The sequence below is a fragment of the Equus asinus genome, chromosome 8 (genome assembly GCF_041296235.1).
Source record: "Equus asinus isolate D_3611 breed Donkey chromosome 8, EquAss-T2T_v2, whole genome shotgun sequence".
In the NCBI taxonomy this organism is placed as follows: Eukaryota; Metazoa; Chordata; class Mammalia; order Perissodactyla; family Equidae; genus Equus; species Equus asinus.
The window spans coordinates 61,021,995-61,048,022 of record NC_091797.1 but is presented as its reverse complement, the minus strand read 5'-3'; the positions used below and the strand labels follow the sequence as shown (position 1 = coordinate 61,048,022).

Sequence of the window (26,028 nt, the reverse complement as noted above, 5' to 3'; positions counted from 1 at the left end):
GTTAATCCCACTCTTCATACAGCAGGTCAGCCTCCTCCGAGCAAACGAAGTGCACTGAGCCTCCAGAAGGCCTACTTAGGACAGAATCTGAAACTGCTGCCAGTTAGGGTCCTGCAGCGGGGCTGCAAGGGTCTCCCTGGTCCCTGATACTCAGACCTGAAAGCTCATCTAGCCCTCTTGCCCCCAGTAGCAAATACAACCACAATCTTTCTATGAGTTAATAGAATAGTCAGGACAAGCCTTGTGGAACTTTCCATGCCCACATTTTCCATGGGAGACATCAAATCTTAAAGTTGACATGGACTCTGGCTTCATGTTAACATAACTAATGAAATCTTTCACCCATGAGAAACAAACAGAAGTATCCTTTGAACAGTAATAACTGATGAGTATCGACACACACACGATTATGGCATCAGCATTATCTTACTTAGGCACGTGTCAAAAGTACCATTGCTCTCATTATGGCTAACCTCTTGTGATGAGAGAGGTATTCACAGAAACAGAAAATCCAGGAGTGGCTGTGAAGGTATCTTCCAGAGGTGTGGGGTTTTTGTTTTGAATCTGCCACGAACTATGGATCAACCACATTATTAATAAGTCAACTGGTGGCCTTCAGATCAGAGGAACGTCAATACTGCCACAGGCCACCTTTCCAGAACTCATGGGCAGTTCAAAAACTATGCTTTGGATGATGCTTTCACCAGAATCACTCAGGAGCCAAAAACAGTCCAGCAATTTGATTTTCCTCAACTCTATTTTAGTCTCAAAGGAAACCATTTAGATTTCATCAAGAGAAGGTTAAAGGGGACGACAGATCGCCACTGAAAATATTTAGTTTGCAAAGGGATCATGAGTTACATGTTTACTTAGAGAAACTTAATAAAGAGTCTGTTGGCTTAAAAAACACACACACAAAGAAGATACCACAAGTTTAGTACATTCAGCTTTCTGAATAACCACCATTTGAAACTCAGTGACATCCACATGATTTAGCTCCAATACACAGGGTACAGGAGGCCAGGCAGCAGAGGCGACTTCCATCTGGGTTTCTACAGTTCGTCTTTCACCTGGCGCAGAACAAACTGGTGCAAGGATTCGAGGTCTCTACCCCCACTGTGCTCACTGACTTTCTTTCCTCCGCGGAAAAGCAACAATGTGGGATAGCCTCGTACCTTAACAAAAAATAAATAAAACTTTGAAAACCAGTGGTTTAAATCACACACAAATCACTTCTTAAATAAAACCTGAAAAACTCCTATAGTTGTGACCAGGAAAGCCCATGGTTTAAAAATGTATAGACCATTTGAAGAGTACCTGATAGTGCGGAAAGCAGGCGTTAGGGCCATTTATGTACCTTCCAGTCTCAGACTACGAGATCAGTGTCAAAGGAGTGCCTCTACCCTACAGGGGCGCTTCCCAGTCTTTCCCCTGCACACCATCCCCTGGGGATCTGGAGAAAACGCACATCCAATCTAGCAGGTCTGGAGTGGGGCCTGAGACTCTGCGTTTCTGAGATGCTCCCTGGTGACACCCAGGCCGCTCTGTGGACCACACTGAGTAGCACCAGGATCCTCAAGGATGTAGATTTTTCAGCTGCAACTCCCTCCTTTTTAAGAATTGTAAGCTAAAAAGACAAATGGCATCTTCTAGTGATAAGTAAACGATGTCTGTGCTACATGTATTCTCAATCTAATGAGGTAATAAACTCCAGAGGCCTCCAAAGTGTTTTAAGAAAACAACACAGAAGGAAAAATATTAATTACAAATCTTCTAGACTATTAGATTGTGCTAACAGCTCAGAAAGGTGGCTGCAGTTAAAGAAACAACCCGAGCAAAGACCAACTTGTTGGTATGGCCCTTTCAGGAGGAAGGCTATGTTTGAATGTTCCTTCGCTCAGCCATTCTCCTTCAGAACGCAGGCTTATGTCTGAAAGAGAAGCCGCTCGGGTGTTTATGACCATCAGCAGGCCAGCTGATTGTTCAGCCAACTGGAATGGCCGTGAGGGTGGGACCCCACTTTCAAGGTTTGAGTCTCAGTTACGCCCAGCCTTACACCCAGATGGCAAGACCTAACCCCCCCGAAATGTGTATAATAGAAGAGAGCCCTTCCTCTGAGAGCATCTCTCTTGCTTTTCAAAAGGGAAAAAAAAAAAAAAAAAAACGCAAAAGGACACAAAAAATGCTTTGTTGAGGGGTGAGGGCAGCGTGCGTTATGCTGGCTGAGTGCACAGTGCCATCACAATCTCGCCTGCGGTCCGCCCCAGGACTCAGAGCACCCATCGGCGTTCTCCTCCACGTGTACCCACCGAGTACTTGCTGCAAACACTCCGCTCAGCAGTGCAGTCCACCTCGGCGATCTTGACTCCTGCCAAACCAGGGAATTCCTTTTTAGAGAGTTCCTCCCAAGTAGGAGCCAGATTCTTACAATGACCACACCTAGGGACACAAGGACAGCTTTGTTGAAGTCTTGGGTTGAGCTCACTCACCTACATTTAGCTGCCAAGCCAAGCCTCGTTTCTTCTTTCTGCGGCAGTCAACAATTGCCTAGAAATTTATAAAACATCAAATTCTCCCATTGGGCCAGCTAACTTTTCCTCCTCCTGCATCTCCTCCTCTTCCTCCACCAGACCCAACAAGGAGTTTAAAGTCAATCCAAAGTAGACTTTCAGATAAGCTGAGAGAAACAAGCTGGTCTAAAAACAAGTTTAGATTTGACACCATTTCCATAATACGGTAAACTGGGCTAACTGGCGTATGAATGCACCCTGAGCAGAAGGAGATGAAGAAGAAACAAAACAGCCTCCAAACAGTTGTTTTCAAAAATCATTTGAATGCCAAAAACATTTTATTTTATTTCTTTCTTTCTTTTTGGAGGAAGATTAGCCCTGAGCTAACATCTGCCGCCAATCCTCCTCTTTTTGCTGAGGAAGACTGGCCCTGAGCTAACATCCATGCCCATCTTCCTCTACTTTATACGTGGGACACCTACCACAGCATGGCTTGCCAAGTGGTGCCATGTCCGCACCTGGGATCCGAACCAGTGAACCCCGGGCCACCAAAGCGGAATGTGCGAACTTAACAGCTGTGCCACTGGGCCAGCCCCCCAAAAACATTTCAGATTTGATTGCTTATGGTCTCAAAATTTCAAAACACCTTCCAAGCTTCCCTGAAGCTTCAGTGATTTGGTGCGAGCGCTGCGGCTTCTACCAAGTTTGTTCACACCTCCCGTCCACCTGTTACTGTGTCCCTTTCCTGACCACCCCCCACCCCACTATATGAACTGCTCCCCTTCAATAAAAAGGGATCTTCTGTCCTCATACTTGATCTATACAGCTTTAGGTTTTTTAAAAAATAGAAAGTAATAGTTTTAAAGGCATCATTTACTAGTATTTTTATTCTTTAAGGATAAAAACTACACAACTCAGGACTCGTGTGCTCATTAACTTTCACCTCTGCTCTCATGGGTTCTCACGAAGACTTGGAATGAAACACACTGAAGAGCAAAACTGACATGTGGGGACCTCACTGGTTCACGTTTAGAAACAGAACTAACACTCAGCTTTTCCAAATGGATTGTTTTATTCATGGAGACAGAGCGTCCTTCCCATTTCACAGCTGAGGAAACGCAGGTCCCCAGGAGTTAAAGGACACCCAGAGTTACGGTAGTTCACGGTAAGTCTCGAAACCTAGTCTTTGCATCACTTGGTCTCAAACTCTGTGGGTCCATCTCTGCTCTGGGCCCCAAGGACCACGTGGCAGGAAGGTTCCAATAACTGGGTAAGACACTGAATGGCTCTAACAGAAAGCTGAGCTCTAATGGATTTCTCTTTGACACCAAAAAGAGACTAAGGAGCAAAGCTACATCATGATGTTCATGGTTCATTCAACCAAAAAAGCAGCCTATTTGGAAAAGTACACAGCTACCACAAAAGTTAAGTTTTGTATGGCCATCATAATTCTCCTCTATTTTTATGTTTTCTTGAAAGCAGACTGAACCTTAAAATAAATTAACCTCAATCTCCATAAGTAACCGTTTATGATACCATCAAACTTTAACATGCCTAAATATAGGAACATAACTATAACATTCCCTTATTTCCTACAACATAACCTATGTGTAAATGTAATATCTGCCCAATACTGAGCCGGGAGGGTTGGCTGTTGAGTTGGAAAATATGATGGGACTTAGGTCCATTAGGACAAAATAGTTTCTAATTAATAGCCACTTACCATGGAGCATAGAACTTGATGAAGGTTATTCCTTCTGCAATGGTGTCATCGAAGTTATTTTCTGTGAGTGCCAACACAGTGCCCTTCAGGGGAGGGAAAAGCCACAGTTCAAATACATCACTTAGAATAGGGTGGGGCCACGCATTGGGATTGCAGAAATATGTCAATAATCTTTTTACATGCTGTTATGCATGCTCCAAGGTCACACAAAAATACCTACACAGCTTGCATTTCACAAGTTACACAAGAGGGTAGGGCAGCAGCCTCTGAAGGGCAGAGATTCATTCCAGTGTCCAGGGTCCAGGACCTGCAGCCGGGAGGTGGCAGGACACAGTCGTGTGTTCTGCCCCCAGCCAGCCCAGGTGGCTTCAGGTGCAGCTGCTGTCATCCCAGGCGCTGTGGTGTGGACCAGTCAGCTCTGGGGGCCTGAGCTTGAGTCTACACCTCCCCGGCTCGGAGCCTCCAATACTGCCCCGAGTCCACACACCCACTTCTTGGCCCACGTGAAGTCTGCACTTACGCTGCCTTTCTCACTGACTCCACCACTCTCCCATCACATGGATTCGTAAAATTACCTTCTCTGTGTAACAGAAAGACTTAGTTACAAAAGCACAGGCCAAGATACGTGTCTTACATGTAAGAGGCTTCTATTTGAAATTTAAAGTGAATGTGAAAACTGTTCATCTAAGCTCTGGCTGGAGAATTCAGGGAACGGGGCCACAAGGCAGGCGGCTCTACAGGGATTCTATCTTGACAGTTCTTTGCAGAATTATGTCTATGTGTTTCTCCAAAAATGGACCTGCAACTCTCTCACGAGAGCAAGAACATGGATGATTTATCACGTGGCTGCCTGTACCAGGGCTGCCCCGCTTGAGTCTGGCCTCCAGCACCGTGTGTCAGGCACTTGGCGGCGAAGCGCCAAGGAGGCCATTGTGGAACACTACCGTCCTTCTTTATGGCCAGAAACTGGACGCCACGCTCACTGAAAGACCCACTTAATGGTGGAAAACTTTGTTATAAATAGAAACCGCTCTGTGTTTGATGAAAACATCCATAGTATATAATTATACTCAATTTGGGATGACCTTTATAACCACCATGACACACACACTCCTCTAACACATGTGGTCATAACAACTACAAAATCATTTGTTTACTTCTTAAACCAAAACTTTAACACCCAGGCAGTCCCCAACCTACAGGAGTCTAACTAAGGGATGGGCCATGGGGGCGAGAAGGCGCATTACTACCCCCACCATGGGAGGATGGGGTCAGTGGTTCTGTTGGTTTTTCTGATTCCAAACAACTGGTGCTCAGGGAGTGATGGCTCCAGCGAGTCATGATCCTAGGTAAATGCTGAGGGGTCGAGAGGTACTGAGGAGGCATTCACACACACCTGGCTTGCTGCCCTCACCTGAGGAACAAGGGCACACTGCCCCTTCCTTTGTCCCTAGTGTCCCACTGTCCCAGGTAAGAACGTGGCATGCCATGAAGTGTAGCCACGTAAACTGAAGCAGCAATATAAGTATTCTGCATTGGAAGTACGTTGACAAACAGGCCTTACGGTTCTTAGCTAGGAAATCCAAGCATTGTTTTCCTGGGAAAACATTATTTTGACTCCCCTTGAATAATCTCATTTTCATCCATGGCATCAGCATCGGCTTCTACCTAAAGCTGAAGACACATAAACCTACTCATCTAGCGTAGATAGCCTGAGTTAGCTCCAGACTCGTACTGAACTGTCCATTGGACATCACGACCTTAATATCCCCACTGCCCTGAAAAGCAACATCTTGAAAACTGAACTCATTGCTTTCTTCCCCCAAGTCCTTATCTCACGCTTGGTGCCTCTGGCAACCAGATAAGCCAGAAATCTGCTGGTCACCTCACCCCACCATCCTGAGTCCGCTCAGTGGAGGTGGACGCCTTATGCCTGCTTTCTCCTTCTCTCCATCCCCACTGTCACAGCCTTAGTTTGGAGTCCTATCATCTTTTATGGCCTAATACACTGGTTTTCCATCTTTTTCACACATGCTGCTGCTAGTCATCCTAAAATTCAGCTCTGCTTGAAACTCTCCGTGGGCTCCCTGTAAATACAGGATAAAGCTCAAAATCCTTGGCTGGCCCACAAGTCCTCTCCTCGCTGGCATCCTGCACTGCACCCCCTGTCCTCCTTCACCCCATTCCCTCCACCCACTGCGGGCCTGGCCCGGACTGTGCCCGGCTGATCCACACCAGCGTGCCTCTGCGCCCGCCCTTCCTCCAGCAGCCATGCCTTCCCTGCCACGCGTCTCCAGCAAGTACCAGCTTGTCTTGCAGCTAGCTCTTCAGTGACCCTTCTTGCCTATGTGCCCCCAGTCTCTCAAATGACTGTGACCACCCAGCACACACTTCATCTCAGCCCCCATGACACCTGCTTGTATGTGTTCTCATCTGTCTGCCCCATGAGACCCAGCACCCTTCACAGGCAGGAAAATAGTCTTGTTTTTGTTTCCTGGTGGCCTAGGACAGTGCCTGAAACACAGCAAGGGCTTGATAAATGCAGAACAACTGAATCTAAAACCACACACTATCTGAAGGACTGAAGACGGTACTCCCCAAGTCAGACACTGCTGCAAGATTCAGTACCCCAGAGAGATGTGCCTTCGACTTCCAGGGTGTGCGTCCTTTCCGCTGCAGACCTTTCAGGGTCCTTTACCACAGGGTGCGAGTAAATGACTGCAGCAAGTTATGGAAATGAACAGAAACAGGGGCCCGAGGCGCAGCAGTCAAACTTTCACAGCAAACACCCTCAAGTAAAGTGATGACTGACTCAAACGGGAGAATGTTCTAGAGACAGTGACACCGAACACTCTCAAGATTTGTCTCATATCTATTTCAAGTTTTTAAAAGAAGCTTTTGTTTACGTTTACCCCTTACAAGCATGTAAAAGTAGTTGAAGAAAATGCTCCCTGTTGAAAAGCCAGCCGTAGCCAACCATCTGAATTACTCTGTCCTCTTCCCACACTGTCACTTTGTCCGAAGCGTTTGAGGAGAATGCCCTCTGCGGGTGGAGGGCTGTGGGCTGTTTCTGCCCATATGGACTGCAGCAAACACCCACCTGGGCGGCCACGGGCTCGGTGGCTGGCACCGGGGCCTCCGAAGGCTCCACCGTCTCGGGGGCGCCCCTCTCCGCGCTCTGGCGCTGCGACTCCACGTATTCTCTCAGCGACTCCAAATCCCGCTTTCCCTTGTACTGATCAATCTGTCCGAGACACGGGCCACACAGACGCGCCGCCGAGTCAGAAAGCACTCTGAATCACTCAAACCTCCTCCCGACCCCACTTGCCCTCATAAGACCTCCCATCAGATGTCTTCGCTATGGCTGTGTGAGTTGTGCGACGTCTGCACACTGGGATTTCAATGGGGGAGTACAGATTATAAATGGGATGTTTTGGCTTTGGTGAGAGAACTTCCCATCTCCTTCCTCTGCAGAGCAATAAGGATGAGAGCATGAGAGTCTGGGCGCTGACTTGGTGTTCGGAGACACTACCCACCAGGAATGGGGGGGCCACACCAGGAGCGAGCCTCAACCCCACTCAAAGGCCGTGATCAGAGCACGGTGACCCTCAGACAGTAGGTCTGGGTTATTCCAGTGATAAACTGAGCCCACTGAAGGGTTTCAAAATAGTATAACAATGGACAGTTTTTCTCAACTACCCAAAGCTTATCAATTAAGGGAAAGACATTTTTGTTCCACAATATGTATGCCTTTAAACCAGGGCCCAAACAATCCACCTGTTACACCATGTGACATCTCAGCCCTCTGTTGTTAAGAGAAACATTTTGTCTCAACACAAAGACCTGAAGACGTACCTTTTTACCATCTCGGAACCAGAGAAGAGTGGGATAGCCACGAACCTGGTTTCCGGAACAGAGCTCGTAGTGCTGTGTACAATCAACCTAAAAATAAAGTCAGAGCACGATCACGTTCCCAGTCAGTTTCCTCAGGAGGCTTCCTGCTAAATGGACTATTGCACACTTGGTGCTTTAAAAAGAAGGAAATTTCTAAAATTCCCGATCTGTAACATCTCTGCCAGCAAGCTACAGTTTTTGGAGAGACTTTCCTAAAAGCTACCCCAAAATACACTGGAGCTAAGGGAGCAGGCTGACAAGATTTACTCAGAGACGTGATTTAGCTCACTTAAAAAAGCCAATGTTTAGGAAGCATGTTTTCTCTTGAGCAGTTTGTAGATGGAGAAGGGAGCCCAGCCTGCCCTCTGGGGACAGGGAGGCCTGGGTGTCGGTGACAGAGACCCACACTGTCACAGTGCCAGCTCAGAAATTCATCCTCATGTTCAAACTTGCAGAGCTTTAAAACCAAGGAGGAGCAAGTAGTCAATTTTAAACAGGAGAATTTGGCATATAATAAAGATAAAACTGAAAAGATGTCAAATTAAGAGTATATGTCCTTAATTCTATAAGCTCAATCTACCAACAACCACAGCTCTTCAAATTTTTTATTTCATTTAAATCTTCGAAAGATTCTGCTTGTTCAACATTTTCATTAAACATTTTATCCTAAGTCACTTTCTTTTGGATTTTCTACTCGCGTTTAAATCAGCTATGCGGGACTAAGTTGTTTTCCACTATGTCAACAAAGGAGGATAAAAATATCCCTTTAACAGATAAGACTGAAGTCAGAGAGCAGTGAACGTGTTAAACTGAAGCTCAGGACCCTCCACCCAGAGTCTGGGCGGGAGCATCTCTAGGGTCCATGTAACCCAGCCACATGGATGTCCAGAGAGGAAGGGCCACAGCCCGATATTTACACTGTGTCTGCTCATGCCTGCTTCTTCTAGAAGCCTCTACTGACACACTGAAAATAATCTTCCATCAAAGTTCATAAAATAAAGTAAGGATACTAGGAATGGGGAAGATACAAAAAGAAAATTATTTTATGATTACTTGCATGAAATGTTCAATAAATATAAAATCATTATCATAACACACATGATAGAGCACATTATTGAAAGTGTTGAACAGGCAACAGTGAAAAATCCATTTAACTAACAATAACTACCACAATTTACCAGGCATTTGCTGCATGCCAAGCGCTGTACTAAGCATTTTATTTTCCTCCTCACAACCAGCACACAGTTAGGTCCTGTCTTGGTTTCGCAGAGGGGGAGACTGACGTGTGGAGAAGATGCCCAAGGTGAGCCAGCCAGCTCTAGCTGACTGCCAAGTTTATGCTTTTGACCATCTCACTGTGCTGGGCAGATTATCTTATTAACTCTAGTTCCTGGACATGTAGCGTTACTTCTGTATATTAATCAGCCCTCTGGCAAAGTGGAAAATGAGATTTTTATGAAGGAAATCCATGCAGGGATGTCTGTTGGGTGCCAAAGGCTGGACGAGATTAAAAATGCTTGATGGCCCAGGAGTTATTCTGGAGCCACTCTGGATATTTCCAGAAAATCCACTTACACAGAAGTTGTTAGACACCATTTCTGGCTTCTCTGTGTAAAGTGGGGAAAGTTGGAAAGACGCCCAGGCACAGAGCAAGCTGGGGCTCCCCATGGGGAGATCTTCTGCGTGCCTTTGCGAGCACGGAGTGAGGGTCCTTTAGGAAAGAGTCTTGGGTGAGATCAAATGTGGATGGCCTCCAAGTACGTCCAGTGAACATTCTCTAAGGCTCTGCCCCATATCTTTGCAGAAAGGGTTCTGGGGCTGCCAATTCAGAATTGGCCATTGCTTCAAAATAAACAAAGGAGCCAAAACCATAATTTATCTTTAGGCTGTGGAAAAGCCAGCACACTCGAAACCAGGCTGCCATCTGTGAAGGTGAAATGAATTATCAAGTGGCACACTAAATGGAATTAATAAATCAAGTTTGTGACTTTGCACACAGAATGAATAATGGGCTACTCTGCTAATTAATCCAGCCAAAGGCAGTCTATTTCCAGTTTAATAAGGGCTTTCACTTACCTTGCCAATCTTGACAGTTTCGGAATGTTCAAGGCCCAGAGCCAGCTGCTCCCAGGTCGGAGCCAGAGCTTTGCAGTGACCACACCATGGAGCGAAGAACTTGATAAAGTGGTCGCCTTTATTCAAGAGCCAAGGCAGAGAAGGGGAAGAGGGAGTGTAATTTACATCAGACCTAACTAGAGATTGAATGGAAGCACGTGATCTTTGTCCTCTTGCAAAGCTCAGGGCAGTATGAACCCTTTAACTGGTAAAAAGTGATTCTCCATAAAATATGTCTATATCCATGAGTTTGTAACAATCCTCCAAACAAAACCTAGTTTGTTATCTTTGGAGGACAATAGGGAACCAACTCATTATTTGGAAAATTGGCAATAATGGGAAACAATCAGGCATTCATCCTATCTTTCCTATATGAACTGCACCACTAGAAAACCAAGAGATAAATGAGGGCAAGTTTCTCTTGCTGAAAAAAATGAAGACAGGATATTTTACTCCGAATATCAGCATTTGATGACCCTAATGAATCAATGGATCTAGGCAGTGACTGTTGTGGCTACTGACATCACAAAGAGACTTCACTAGCTACGAAGTCTTGCCTGTACCCTCCAAAAACACCAAATGGAAACTGATTATGTCCCTAGATCCAACCACCAATTCACAGGAAATAGAGAAACCAGGGAAATGTGTTCAACCACACCGTGGAGACACAATCAGCAAAGTCCAGACTGTGGAGACTCTACAGGTCAAACAACCTGTGTGCTCAGCAAAGAGAATGCAAGGAAGAAAAAGCAATATTGGCAGAGCACATGGATTAAGAGACATACAAGTCTCTTAAGATGTCTCTAAAAAACATACAATAAAAAACACCAAACTATAGTGTTTAGGAATGCACATTTGGGTGATGAACCATAAAGAAAAGCAAGGAGTGGTTTCCATAAAAGTCAGGACAGCGCCCCCTTGAGGGAGGGAGGACTGGAACTTGGATGGCTATGGGGAGGCTGGCAGTTTTATCTCTTGAACTGGACAGTGGTTACGGGGTGACTGCTTTATAACAATTCAATAAGCCCTACATTTGTTCTCTGTATCTGTGTTTTATTTCACAAAATAGAAGGTTTAAAAAACTTAGTATCACTCCCTAAGCTAGGAGAAAAAAAAAATCAGACCCTCGCAATGTCATTGACAGTGACAATGACATTGAAGTATTTTTCTAGGCTGTTCTACCTTTACCAGCCTAGGGCCTGAAAGATGTCAGGCTGAGACCAAGTGAAATCAGGCTGTGGCCAGGGAGAGAACTAACAAATGGCCGCTGAAATGTGACTCAGGCTCAGGGCAGGATGTTGCCACGCCAATGCTCACAGCGGCACCTCATCGTCACGGCAAGGACACATTTGACTGAAATGGCAAAAAACTTGCTTCAAAAAATTAGCAACTGATCTGCAAGGCTGAAGCCATGTGTCTCTGGAAAGGTACGTCGCTAACCTTGTGCTGTGAGGTGGAAACAGGATGTCCATGAACCTCCTGGAGTATCAGTGGGAAGCTGTAAGAGCAGGAGGCTGCTGTCGCCTTCTGAGGAAAGATGCTCCTGGGAGCAGCCCAAGGCAGCAGCTCTGGACTACAGCCCTTAGCAGTGGCTTGCTTAGGGAGGGACCAGGCTGGGCTTGCAGGAAATGGTCTATAACAAGGGGATTTTGGTGGTACATCCTGCAGGGAGCCCAAGCTAGTCTCAAATTAAAGTCAGTCCCCTGCAGGGGAAAACACCCTGAAGCTCCACCACCAGAGCACCCATACCAACGAAAGAACCACCTTTAACAAAAATGGAAAACGGCTGAAGGCGTCACAGTGAGTTATTTTAGATCTTAGTGTGGTTGGGGGAACACTTATTTACACAGTAAGTGGGGTGGGGTTCGACTCCCAGCAAGCATGAATTTACATAGCCAGATAAAATGTTAAGCCCTTTTTCACAACATTTCCAACCCAGTCTTATGGGAGGATTTCTCCCCATGGGAGCATTTGAGAATGGAGGCCAGCAAGGAAGCTGAACTTGCTTTCAAGTCCTTTATTACCAAGCCCGACTCCTGTGAAACGTGTGAAGAAAGGACTTACATATTATTGACATCAGAAACTGTACACAGATCACTTTGATATTTAGGAGATCATTTTCAAAAAATGAGATGTGGTGCAGAAAAATATTTTAAGTGTAAAAGAACACCTACTCTGATTCACATGTTTTAATGGTCCCACGAAATTCTGGGTTAAACAGGTAAGAGACATTTTTGTTTCTGCCTCATGTCAATAAACATATGATTAACATGAATATAAAGAAACGCTTTCTTATCCAAGGATGCACTGCCAGCTAGTGTACAAATTAAGTGTGCCCATTCTTGATTTGTGAGCTTCCCACACCTAAGGCTTTAGCTCAGCATTAAAACTGGCATTTCTCTAAGGACAGAGACAAAAGGGGGAATACTTTCCAGAGGAGCAGCATTAAACAATGATGTCTTAAAGAGAGAAACTCTGGATAAGTGCCACAGAGGCTGGTCTCCATGAGCCCTCAGGTGGCAGGAAGGAAAAGCCCAGCAAATCAAGGAATGACTAATGGTCAGTGGTTCGAAGAGGTGTGCATCCCACTGAGAAGGCCCACAAGATTCGCCTGCCATACCTTGCGCGACGTGCAGCTCGAAGTTGCTGGCGGAGAGCTCATACAGCCCCTGCTTGAGCTCGGGAGCTCTGGGTGGGTCTACTTCTGGTGCTGGTGTCTAATAGGAAGAAACAAAACAACAGTCACTGTTAGTCTGTGAAGACACAGTGACACCCGTTGAGGAGGTGACCTGTTTCTTTCTAGAACCTTCTGCAGATCTCCTCCCTCACCTGGCCACCTTGAACTGCTGTGGGATGCTGCTCTGTTGAGGGAGGCCAATTAGGAATAGACTTGTTAGGTTCTCTTGACACTTCAGCAATAAGCCCCTCACCAGCCTCACCCTCAACAAATGCTCCAGGACTGACATTTGAGGGCAGCCGGGTGACAGCCGTCCCCACCCCAGCCTGTCCTTTGCTGCCCCCAAACGCAACCAAACACAGCAGACAAACTGAAGGACAGGCCACCCCAAACTAGCACTCGGTCCCGTTCTTTGAAATGTGATCTGAGACTTCACAAATACAAAAAGAAATTCCTCATGGACTGGCTCAGAAGGAAGTAGGACCCAAAGACACAGAAGTAGCAAAACGGACCAGGCCGAGAATGAGAAACTTAAGAGACAGAGGAGGGCCTGGCTACCCTTTATTCACAGAAGTGCTGAGCAGCCCTGTGAAGGAAGGTAAAACTGCGGAGGACTCAGAAAAGGAAGAAGGAGGCAATGAGAAGGGACATGCAGGTAAGTGAAGGGCCACAGAGAACACCACAGGGCAAACATGAGCCATACTGAAAGACAGACTATAATTCACATGACTAAGGGGGACAGAAACACCATGAAGGGGCAAGGAGTAGCTTTTGAAAAGACGATTCTGCCAGTACCTGAGCAGACCCCAATGTGTACAACTATACAGTTACCACAATACTACACAATTCTAAATTTCTCAATTTTTGAAGCCTGAACAGCTGTGGCCTCCAACCAAAGCAACCAGAGCTAAAGAAAAGATCAATGAATCCCCATTTTGCTATAGACATATGAGTGTATATTACTCAATTTTTATCTGGCGGTTCATTTGTCTATTAAAAAGAATACCCAAGTTAAGTCATTAAAAGCTTTAAAAGTGCTGATAGTGCACAGCTGTGCAGAGTTGTAATCACAAGGCACAAAGTTGTCCTTTCTGCTGATGGCTTATCAAAACTTTCAAAGTGCTCGGTACCCACACAAAAAGATGCTGAAGAGAATGATGGCTAAGTAAACAGTCAGTGAGTTCCCACAAGGTGAAACAAAACACTCTATGTCACCCTTTATAAGATGTTCAAAGGCCTTTCAGTATTAAACTGTTCATTTATGGTACCTAGGGGGCACTATCACTTCCTGTGCTCTGTGACAGACACCAGAGCGGTCCCCACCATCATGGGAACACTACAGTATACCACAGAAATGGGCACATTATCACCCTGCTGGTGATGCTGTGAGCTTACAGATTCTTAAGAAAGCAATCTGGCAATATACACCAAGAGCCATAAAAATGGTCTTGGTTTCTTTTTTTGTCTTGCAACTTTATGTCTGGGAATATATTCTAAAAACATCACTCAAAACTAGGAAAAAAAAGTCTTTACAAAAATAAACATGTTTCTCATAGCATTTCTGATGACAGAAAAACTAAATAACCTAAATATCCATTAACGGAAAACAGTTGAATTATGGCAAATCCACATGATAATATAAAATGTGATCAATATAAAGATAATTAAAAATATCATTAGTGAAATAAACCACGTTTATATGATTATAACTGTTTTAAGAAAAAAATACAGAAGCAAACATGGAAATATAAAAACTGGGGTAGGATGTAACAAACAACAGGTTTTCTTTTCTTTGAGTATCTTTAATATTGCCATAACACTAGGGTGAAAAATCTAAATTTATCCTGTTGGAACATAAAAATGTATATATTAAATTACTTAGGTACAAACACAGATGAAGAACTTTTTTAAAAAAGTTTTCACTTAAAAGAAAAAGCAAAGTTGAATTTCATACACTGCTGGTGGGGGAATGCAAACTGGCGCAGCCACTATGGAAAACTGTACGGAGATTTCTCAAAAAATTAAAAACAGAAATACCATATGACCCAGCCATCCCACTACTGGATATTTATCCAAAGAACTTGAAGTCAACAATTCAAAGAGACTTATGCACCCCTATGTTCACTGCAGCATTACTCACAATAGCCAAGAAGTGGAAGCAACCCAAGTGCCCATCAAATGATGAATGGATAAAGAAGTGGTATATATATACAATGGAATACTACTCAGCCATAAAAAAGACAAAAGCGTCCCATTTGCAACACAGGTGGACCTTGAGAGTATTACGTTAAGCAAAATAAGCCAGACAGAGAACGACAAACACCACATGATTTCACTCATATGTGGAAGATAAACAAACATATGGACAAAGAGAACAGATTAGTGGTTACTAAGGGAAAGGGGGCATAAGGGGTGAAGGGGCACATTTATATGGCAACTGACAAACAATAATGTACAACTGAAATTTCACAATGTTGTAAACTATTATGACCTCAATAAAATAATAAAAAAATAAATAAAAAGCAAAGTTCAAATTGAGGAGAATTTTCGGTTTGCAGTATAAAGTTTGAATATGTGAACTTTTCTATAATAAGGCACATTGCCACTGTTTCTGGAATCTATCTGCGATCGCTAGTGCTCTGAGGACCTGGTTCTGGGGTGGTGCCAGATGGATGCCACGTGGCCATGCTGAGCCTAGGCGTGGCCTCACAGACCTTCTGGGCCTGCACTTTCAGCCACCACTCCCCCGAAGGGAACTCTGCCTACAAGATGAAGTCTTTCCGCCATCCTGATACTGGCTGCTGGTTTCTTGAATAGTCATCACAGAAGCCTGGCTTTTTTGGTGAAAAGTTTATTTGAAAAGTTTTTTTGACACTATTAATTCCTCTCTAAAATTGGCTTCCTCTCATCAGAGAACATTTTCACAAAGGAAGCGATTTGAAGTTTAAATCTATATGAAAGTTACACCTGCTCATCTAGCCTTCTTGCCATGACAAAGATGCAAATTGACTCTCCGAGAGGTTTGTGGTTTTCCCTATTACCTAAAATTAGACGAGTCTCTGCTCAGCACTTACTCAACACCACAGCCCAGCATTCTCCGCCACACAGTAGAGACTTTTTAACACGTGAGCTAAAGTAGCACTTAGGGAGCAGCTGGGTTTCTGCTTAGCTGTGACATCTACACAGATGTGGGGGAGAGGTGGAGGACCACAGACACCCTGGAAAATGTCACCAATAGCAGCAGAGCGCCCCCAAAGCTCCTGGAACACAGACAACCTTCAAATCAGCGGATGCCGACCGGATGCAATAAAGCCGTCTTAGTTATGCTTTAAACTGAAATTACATTTAGAAACTTCAGATGCTCATAATGTTTCATCAGCAATGTACAGCATGGAAACCCTGGCCATCTTTCCAGTCCCTCACCAACATAACACCACAATCAAAGTCCACTTTGCCCCTCGGAGCCTGAGCATTCAGCACTAATCAGAAAGCACCACACATGAGAGGATGCTTAATGAATGGTTTACCACCAGAATGATTACAACAAAATTAAGACTCCCAACCTAATTGGAGACGGGGAGGATTATAAATTTTTCTTAGTAAGTAACATTCTTCACACAGCTATGTCTTTAAAAAATATCTCAGAAATCACAGTTTCCACAATTTCCTGATATTACCCTTAGCGTAGGGAGGCATATGAAAACACTAACAGTATTAAGGGCATTAAATTATGTTATCAGCAAAGCCAGTTAGGACCTTGGGGACTAAGGGTTGAGAAGAAAAGGAAAGATTCACACTGTAGGTATAGCTGGCAGGAGGTAAGAGCAAGCTGGTAGCTGGGGCCAAAGCTGGCCTGGACTGGATATTCTGGCTTAGGCCTGGCCCCAACCCCAGCTGGCCAAGACTCAAGTTCTGGTGCTAAGAAATTACTGTTACTTGTATTACAGATGAGAGTGGCATAGAAGTAAATTTCATATCATGTGTATTTTACCACAATAAAAAAAAAATTGAGAAGGAAAGTTAATCTTTACTTATGTTGTCAATAAGTTTTAAAAAAGTAAAAAGTTGCTTTAAAATGGTAGCCTTGGGGTTGGCCTGGTGGCATAGTGGTTAAGTTCGCGTGCTCCACTTCGGAGGCCTGGGGTTCATGGGTTCAGATCCTGGGCAGGGACCTACACACCGCTCATCAAGCCACGCTGTGGTGCCCCACATACCAAATAGAGGAAGACTGGCAACAGCTGTTAGCTCAGGGCCAAGCTTCCTCGCACACAAGAAAAGGTAGCCTTAATTTTCCAGCTGCACTGGCCTCTTTATTGCCCCGAATGTAGGAAGAAAGAGAGGGAGCGAGGCTTTCTGTGGACTCACGGCAGGTTCCTCGTTCAGTGTCTGCAGCATCCAGTTTTCCAGTGTCTGGAAGTCCCGAGGACCCTGGTACTTCACAGCTTCTTGGCCGGGCTTGAAAAACTTCAAGCTGAAAGAGTATCAAAGGATTAGATGGAGCAGACTGTTAAAGCACTTCCACTGCTCTGAGGGGAGAGCACTGTCCTTGCAGGCAGCAGAGTCACTCAGGGGAATAGTCAGAAGATGGGCTGTCAGTGAGCGGCAGCCAGGCACGCATCTGCCACTCTCTGAAAAAACTGGAAAAAGAAAGAAAAACAATGTTCCAAGAAAGAATATATTCACTTAGTCCTGAACTTTTAAAAGTTTCTTATTTTATTCAAGAAAAGTAAAGCTGAGGTGAACACATCTGCCTAATGCTGTGAATTCCACCCTAGGCTCCCAGCGCTCAGCCTGCAGAGCTCTGAAGCTCACCCTGCCAAGTCCTTGTCATCCTTCCCAGCCTCCAGGAGTTCTTATGTTCTGCATTTGTTTTCCTAAAAAATTAGAACTGTAGTAGAAATAGCATAGTTTTGCAATAAGTTCATTTCCAGGCTACCTTGTCAGCTATTCGGCTCTTACAAAGCTCGAATATCCAGGTATGGTGAGAATTCAACTTTCCAGCGATAAGAACAACTGTGACATTGGTCTGTTAACTTCCCCACAGAGAAGGAATCTTTCCTTCCTGCTACATATAGTAGCCTCTGAGGGCATCTGCAGATAGGCTATGGAGCGCTTCCTTCAGTGGTGAGCAAAAGTCATCATCAGAGGCCAAAATGAACACGTCCAGATTCTGCATCCTTCCACTGGTAACGAGAAAACATAATCTAGATAAAGCTTAACAGAAAGTGTCAAGGAATGGGGGGATGGGGGTGGAAATACAGCTATTGACAAAACAAAAGAAATACAGGCCAGCATTCTTTGGCAAGCATACTCAGCTAAAATGCCCCCGACACTGCTACAGCACGTAGTTCGTGGATTTTGTTAGCAGATACCCAGTGTGCAGATTCAAGATGGAAGACGTCAAGATATGCAGAAATCAGAACTGGGGGTTTGAATAGCTTACTCTTCAAAGGCCTTAAAATGAAGTTTCATAGCAATATGAGAAAACCAACACATTGGCTGGAGTAGGCATTTAAATTAATTTAAACTAAAACGGGCTTACTGGCCTTTCCCAGAAACTACGATACTGCGAGGGACTTACACGACATCCCTAATGTGCCTCCAGTGACGAATATATGCTCTGCTTCTTCAGTAGCTTATACTTTTATAACCATAACAAAAAGCCAAAATCCAAATAGATTTGGCCAGTACGCCCGTTACTTCATGAAGTTTAACACTTTAAGCAACTCCAAAGCATGAGCTCGCAATTCTGAATGCGCGCACCCACCCTGGGACCTCAGGAGGCTCTGGAAATGCGTGTTCTGCCCACAGAGTACAGAGGAAGGCTACTGCACTTTTCCACTGCCCCTCTCTCCTCCCAGCGCCTCCCTCCTCCACAGTGCTTCAGGACGGAAGACAGGGGATCCTCCAGTCAGCAAGGACCAGCGTCACCAAACTCATTCCCCACTTCTTTACTAACGTTAAAACACAGTAAAATCTAACCTGTGATTTTTCTCTGATTTGGTGTGCATTGAGCAAAACAAAAATAAACCTTTTTTTTAATCTCTTCTTGTTGCTGGACTGAAAATCTTCCTAACCTGCCCAAGCCTGAGATTCCTCCTCAAGTTCACGGCGCCTAGGGACAGAATCAGAGCTTCCTTTGCAGAACTCTCTCTCTGTCCAGGCACCTGACTGCAATTCTCGCTGCAGATGGAGCTGAAGGAGGCTGTGAAGAGTGGGCCACAGGTACGGCCCCAAACCTGCCTGACATTAGCAAACCTTCACATGGGTGTTTATTTTTCCCGGGGATCTGTGTCTCTTTCAAGGAGACTGCCGGGGAGAAAATCCCATTTATGGGTCACTATGGAAAACAATGTGATGAAAGCTCTACTACTATGGATGAGATGGTGATATGGGTTGAATTGTGTCCCCCAAAACAGATCTGTTCAAGTCCTAACCCACGGCACCTAGAATGTGACCTTACTTAAAATAGGATCTTTATAGAAGTAAAAGGTTATATGAGGGTGGACTCTAATGCACTATGACTCATGTCCTTATAAAAAGGGGGAATTTGGACAGAGAGAGAGACATGTACACAGGGAGAAGGCTATGTGAAGATGGAAGACTGGAGATGCATCTACAAGACAAGGAGCACCAGAGACTGCCAGCAAACCCCTAGAAGCCAGGAAGAGGTAAGGAAGGGCTCCCTGGCAGGTTTCAGAGGGAGCACCGGTCTGCGACGCCTTGATTTCGGGCTTCTGGCCTCCAGTGCCGTGAGACGATATTCAGTCACCAGGTTGCGGTACTTGGTTACGGCAGCCCAAGGAGACCCCCTTCAGCCTGCCCCTGCTCACATTTTCCCAGAGGATAAAGATTCTTTACTAGCTCAGCAGGAAGATCTCGAAACATTTTCCTGGGCACAGTCAGCCACCTCTCAGGGCCTGGGAACCTGAACTCCCTCCCTCTCCAATCGTTTCTTCCAGGTACAGGTGCCAGGCAAGAATGACATAAAAGCTAACAGACTAACACACCCACGCTCAGGCATTTACATTCACTATCTGATTCAGGCCTCGCAACGTCCCTATGAAATGGGTGCTATTTTAGAGGCAATGAACGCACATGGGGTAAATCCAGGACTGCCCCAATGCAACTACATTTTATGCAGCACACTCCGCCTCCGCATTCTGTGAAAAAATCTGTCCTCGGCACCTGTGCAGTGCTGTGATGGTCATGAAGGTTCTTTCCCAAACCTTGTTCAGTGTGGTATAAGCTCATGTTAGTTCCTTTTAACAATTCAAAACCAGAGCATGGTTTTCTTGGGGATTCTATCTTCTAAATAAAAATCAGGACACATGATCCAACGCGGATCTTTTCAAATCTGTGAATAGCACCTGTGGATTAACTGATGTTGCAACCTGACAGTACCTATGACCAGCTCCAGGTGGAACCCTCTACTCCCCTCTCAGATGGCCCCGAACACGTGCCCTCTCAACCCCATTACAGGTCCTACACCTTCCCTGTGGTATGGTTTGTGGTGTACACAGCCACAAGGCCACACACAGCCAGGTGTCTAAGAGTAGACACCATGGCCAACCCTCTCTGTCGCCTCTGCACCTTGAAAGTAATAAGCTCGCAACAGGTGAGCATCTTTCTCCTCACCTGGTCCCACTACTCACTGACGCTCCCTTGGGATGCTCTTCATCCAAGCAGAGTTTACTTTAAAAGCAATGCTAGGAAGCATAGGATGGTGATGCCAATATGTAGGTACACAGAGTAGGAAATTTTCTCTCTATTAATCTGATTTGATGTAGACTTGAATTATGGCACTTAGATTAGCAAGCAATCACCAAAGACTAGGAATTCCTGAGTCTTTTAGGGAAAGGCCAAATTTCCTAATGTTGGGGGGAACTTATACATTTATTGGGTATGCTCAGATCAGTGTCTGCACAGGTTATTTCATACAACAATGTCACGGGGCGGTGGGGTGGGTGGGTGGGCATCATCATCCTACTTTAGACTCAGAGGTTAGACAATGTGACCAGAGCTGCCTGATAAGTAAATGGTAGAACTGGGATCCAAACCATGGCTTCCGGGTTCAAGCCTAGAGCTCTTTCCACTTTTCCATGCTGCCTCTCAGGTCTGAAGATAGGCTCAGGTTTTATAAAGAATTGACTTCATCCATCAATTTGAACAGACATTTCAGGAGATGCAGGGGCCAACCCTTCCCCCACATCCTTCTGGAAACAGCATCTTCCTTTTTTTTTGGAGAATGGCTCTTTCCTCCAACACGTGCCATGTGGTCTGAATGGGGCTACCATCTTCCTATAAGATGCTGCCTCTCTGGCCGCAGAGACTGTTCCTGGAATGAACACTCCATCCAAGCTGGGCCAGTCAGTGGTGGGCCCAAGTCAACCACGGCAACAGAGAGATGCAGAGCCAGAAAGTTAAGTCACCTTAAGGGGGGTGCAATAAAAACAGGCCTCCAGACTCCTGGAGCTGAGTCTCAGAGCTTCCCCACAGCCTTCTAATTAATCTCCTCTTTGTTTATTAAGCCAGTTTCAGTTTCTGCTTCTTAAAACCAAAAAACTCTGAACTGTCAAGGGAGTAAGTAGTAATCCTTGTCAGAACTGCCATACTCCAAGGGTTTGTCACCTTCCTTTCCAACAGAAACAGCCCTTGTGCTGTTCACATGGGAAATGACTCTAGGAAGGATGCTTAATAGAATGGCCAAAAATTCAAACTAAAATTGATGACAAAGTCTGTGCTTGTTGTTTAAATGTACTTGTGAATGTCAAACGTGACAGGACCTCATGGAGACCACCATCTTTGTCTCACAAACCCATTCTCTTATAAATAGGAAAACCCAACACTGATTAATTAAAGGCTTTTTCCAAACATGGTACAAAAATGCATCTAATATAGACAGCGTTAAACATAATCCTTCTCTAACAACAGGATGGCGTGCTTAAATTTAGCATCTGCTCACTCCTCAGAACTACAAAGGAAGCTACTGAAAGTTCAACTTGGACTTTCTCTGGCTGAATGCAGCTGGCAAAAAGATGTGGAAAACCTGGAACTATATGAGAAAGGCGCCCCTTCCCACTTACGTGGGGTATCCTCGCACCCCCTGGGCCGAGCACACGTCCGAGTCAGCCGTGCAGTCTACTTTTGCCACATAGACCTTGGCATCTTCCATGCTGTTGTACTTGTCTCCTAGGTCGTTCCAAGTAGGCTGCAACCGTTGGCAGTGTCCACACCTGCAACAAGGTGAGAATAAGTAGCATCCTGAGTGCCGGTCAGAGGGTGCTCGACCCACCTCTTCAGCCATCTCCATAGGGCAGTGGGGCTGTCTGGTCCTTTCTTTACACTGTGGTAGAGACGGACAGCTCACAGTTACTACAGAACATCGCTCCCCTGCTTAACACCCTCCAGAAAGTCACTGCATTATTCTCAGCATGAAATCAAAACTTAGCAAGGTATTGCTCCAGATCCTCCTTGATCTGGCCCCTGCTCACCTCCCATTTGACTTCTAAACACCAGCTCTCTCCTCCACTTGCAGTCTACCCCTGAGCCATGCCGCAACACCTGCAGTTTTCTGAAAGGGCCATAGCTTGGCTCACCCCTGGGAATCAGTATTTACTGTTTCTCTGACACTTCCTCCCTAAAGCCACCGGCTAATTCCCACTTGCCCTTCAGTTTAGTTTGGTGTCACTTCTTCCAAGAAGTCTGCCCTGACTCCCCAGCTGTTTAGTGCGCATTCTCTTCTCCTCCTCTTCTGGAACACTCCCGTTTTCCCTATTCTGCAGCAGCTTAGCAATTCTTGGTATAATTGCTCCTTCACGTTTAGTCGGCTCTCCTCTACTACATAACCAAGTATCTGCAAATACAGGCAACTTCATAATTAAATCACTTCTGCATTTTCTCCAATGAGAAGCTTAAAAAACAGTCTGTAGCCACCCAAACTTTTAAATTTGATATAATCACATGTATACTTATAATACTCATTGTATACATTTAATTATACATAAACATCTTAAAATCATCTATCATTTAAAATGTTAACTTAGAAGTATTGCTTCTTGCTACTCTTCACATTTCTTAACAGCATCAGCAACTTTCCCGTTGCTAAATCTACTTTTTGAGCCATATAGCTGATCATCTTCTTTAATTGTCAGCTGTCCGTAGTGCCATATTTTAATTCTGTATAAGCCAATATCAGAAACTTTATCCCAAGCTTCAAGTATGGTTACACAGCATTATGGCACATGGGCTTTTTTCATTCATCTAATAAGTGTGTATTTATGATGTCTACAGTGTAACTGCTTGCTCTACTGCTTTTTAAAGTGTTTAAAATGCTTTCTTACAAAATAATCTCTCAGTAAAATCAGTGTTAAATCTCTTTGCCTCTTTTCTTTTCTGACAGGTGACTTCAACAATGAGCATCAAAAGGTAGCACTGAAGAAGTCTGCTTCAAGCTAATGTGTCTTCCCTAAGCAGCACTTTCTTGCCCAGCTAAGAGAACCCCTGCTTTATAAGAAACTCAAATATAGTATGATTCCCTCTTCTCTGCAAGATAAGTGTGAAGGAAAAGCAGAGATATATTTAAGTATATATGGTACATGTGTCAAGAAGATAAGCACTGCCCTTTTTATAACTGTATTCTCAGTACCCAGGACAGGCTGGCAATTTCTCAGTGATGGATCCATAGGTGCCATGGAGTCGGTACTTCTGGTTTGGGACCCCTGTGGCTACAGCACCAACCTCTGAGACAGCAGCTGCATTCAGACGGCAGTGTGTGGCCATGTGCGAGAGCAAAGCCACTTGATCCTCCCAAGGAGGCAGCCCCAACCTTGACCTCATTATCACAAGGTTCAGTGTGACCCACAAACTGGCCATACACAATCTGTGACCTGATAGTGGCAGGAAATCTACAGCTTACATCTGCCAAGGTCAGAGCAAAAACACACAGATCAATGTTTTCATTACACAGTGCCCCTGTCCCCAAATCCAACATTCCATAGAGAATGAAACTGGAAAGAGACGGGAGGGCAGTCCACAGCATATTCCATCTGAGTTCCAATCTGCTCTTAAAGTCTACCTTTTAAACGCCATCACAGAAACCTTCACATCTCTACTGAAACATTTTGTGGTAGACTATTAAGAAGCAAACAAAAACTTTAAAAGTTACTTTTTCTGGGAGTATAAAAGTCTATAAGCCACATCAATGAAAATGAATTTACTTAATGCCGAGAGCCTAGGGTTTCCAGGCTTCTCTCCCACTCAGGCCAGGACTGGCTGGTGATCATTAGAGACTCCAAAATTACAACTCCATTGGCAATGCATGGACTTATGTCTACATGTCAATTTTTCCTTAAAAAAAATAAAGACGACAATCCATGGACAGATTTATTCCACTGGAGCAGGCTCCAATTAAGTAGTGTATTTAATTGGATTAGTTACTCTGAGAATACTCCTTCACAGAGTAACTATTAATACTGAAGGACTATTTCATGCTACAAAGTATTTTCTATACCACTGGTAGTTCTAAAAATTCAAGTCAGCTGGTTCTTGGGAACTTGAAACACAACGTATCCCACAGATACATTGTTGATGAATGACAGTTATGAGCCAGGCCAGCCCAAAAAAGGTGATTTAACTTCAAATGAACTGAAACACAGTAATAGCCTGAACACTGGGTTAAAAGAAAAAAGTTTCCTCCACTTTGACAGGCACATTTTCTGAACAGGCCGGTCTTCTTGGGCATCTCTCTACTCCTTCCTACATCCCTTGCCCACACCTCAGCGAGCCTCTGGCCTGCTCTGGGGAAGAATGCCAAATTCTGCGATCTGCCTTGCGCCCTAAAACTGGCTTTCTGCTCTGCCCCGTAAGAACTTCCCTTCATGGGGCATCTAGGCCCTGGAAGGAAAGCACTACCTGCGCTTGTGAGAATGACAGGAAGTCCTCCTGTAGGACAAGTCCGAGGCAGGGGTCTCGGGGGTTGGCACCAAGGCCCACACCAAAGCCCCCACTCGAGAACCAAGGCAGGGCGTGCCGTCTGTTCAACGTGGTGACTTTTCCCACCTCACTTTCTAGATGACCAGGCCCAAGAGAGGGGAGGGGAGGAGGTGCCAGAGGACAGCCTTGAGTTGAGAGGGCTCGTGGGCTCCTGTCACCCAGAGCACAGCGCCCCATCCACTCCGAGGGCCGAGGGATCCCAAGAATTCGCAGTGTTTTCCTTCCCGGGGTAGCACAGGAACCCCCTTCTGCCCGGCCCACCCCTTCCCCCCTCATGAACACACAAAGTGGGAAGTCACCCCTTCGTGAGTCCCTAGTTTTCAATGAAACCCTCGTGCAGCGGCTGTGCCCTGCGGCGAGTGGAAAGTATCGGTGGCCGGACCTCGTCGCCAGCGGCCGCGTGGCCCCCGGGTCCCGGGCGCACCGGCAGGCCGCCGGCTCGGGCCGGCGCAGGAAGTTTGGGGGGGGGCAGGGACCCAGGTGGCTCCGGGGCTCCCAGCAGCCCCCAAGGACGACCGGCCCGCCTCCCCCTCCCGCAGCGCAGGGACCCGGGGAGGAGGGGCGGCCCTTCCCGGCGCTCCCCTCGGGGCCCGCCCCCTCCCGCGCCGCCCGGCCGCCTCGCGCCACGTCAGCGGGAGCGCCCGGCCCGCGCGGCCCCGGCCCCGGCCCCTTCCCGGCCCGCCGGCCCCGAGCGCGCACGCGCCCCAGGCCCCTCCGGCCACCGCCGGCGCGCGGAGCGGGGGGCTGGGCCGGGGCCGGAGCCGGGGAGGGCGGCGCGGCCAGTTACCAGGGCGCGAAGAACATGACGAAGTGCGCGGCGCTCTGGATCCCGTGCGTGAACATTTCGGCCGTGTACAGGTGCTTGGCGTGCGGGTCCTGCCCGTCCCCGCCGTCAGCCGCTGGGGGCCCGTCCGCCGCCCCCGGCTCCTGGGCCCAGGCGCCCCCGCGCCCGCCGCCGCCATCGCCCCGCAGCAGCAGCAGCAGCAGCAGCGCGGCTAAGGCCAGCGGCCGGGGCAGCGGCCGGAGGAGGCGTCCGGGGCGCGCGGGCATCGCAGCGGGGCTGGGCGCGCTCTCGCCCGGCGGCCGGTCCCCTCGGCGGCGCCGGCTGCCGCCGC

General features: G+C 46.2%; 1 protein-coding gene across 1 annotated transcript; it reads right to left on the bottom strand.

Annotated features, from left to right (window-relative positions):
• Positions 1–738: 738 nt before the first annotated feature.
• TXNDC5 (thioredoxin domain containing 5) lies at positions 739–26,028 on the bottom strand. Its single transcript, XM_044773270.2, has 10 exons — positions 25,701–26,028; positions 22,006–22,155; positions 17,285–17,390; positions 12,863–12,959; positions 10,204–10,319; positions 8,089–8,175; positions 7,334–7,477; positions 4,234–4,316; positions 2,310–2,439; positions 739–1,175 (listed from the first exon to the last, which is right to left on the bottom strand). The coding sequence occupies exons 1-10, from the start codon at positions 25,961–25,963 to the stop codon at positions 1,053–1,055; spliced, it is 1,299 nt and encodes a 432-aa protein (XP_044629205.2). The 5' UTR covers positions 25,964–26,028; the 3' UTR covers positions 739–1,052.

Excerpts from the sequence above, each read along its gene's own strand:
- TXNDC5 (XM_044773270.2), bottom strand. The coding sequence starts at position 25,963 with ATGCCCGCGCGCCCCGGACGCCTCCTCCGGCCGCTGCCCCGGCCGCTG. Across the intron at positions 8,176-10,203 it reads AAACTGTCAAGATTGGCAAG|GTTGATTGTACACAGCACTA; the intron begins GTAAGTGAAAGC and ends CTTTATTTTTAG. Across the intron at positions 2,440-4,233 it reads ATCAAGTTCTATGCTCCATG|GTGTGGTCATTGTAAGAATC; the intron begins GTAAGTGGCTAT and ends TTGTGTCCCTAG.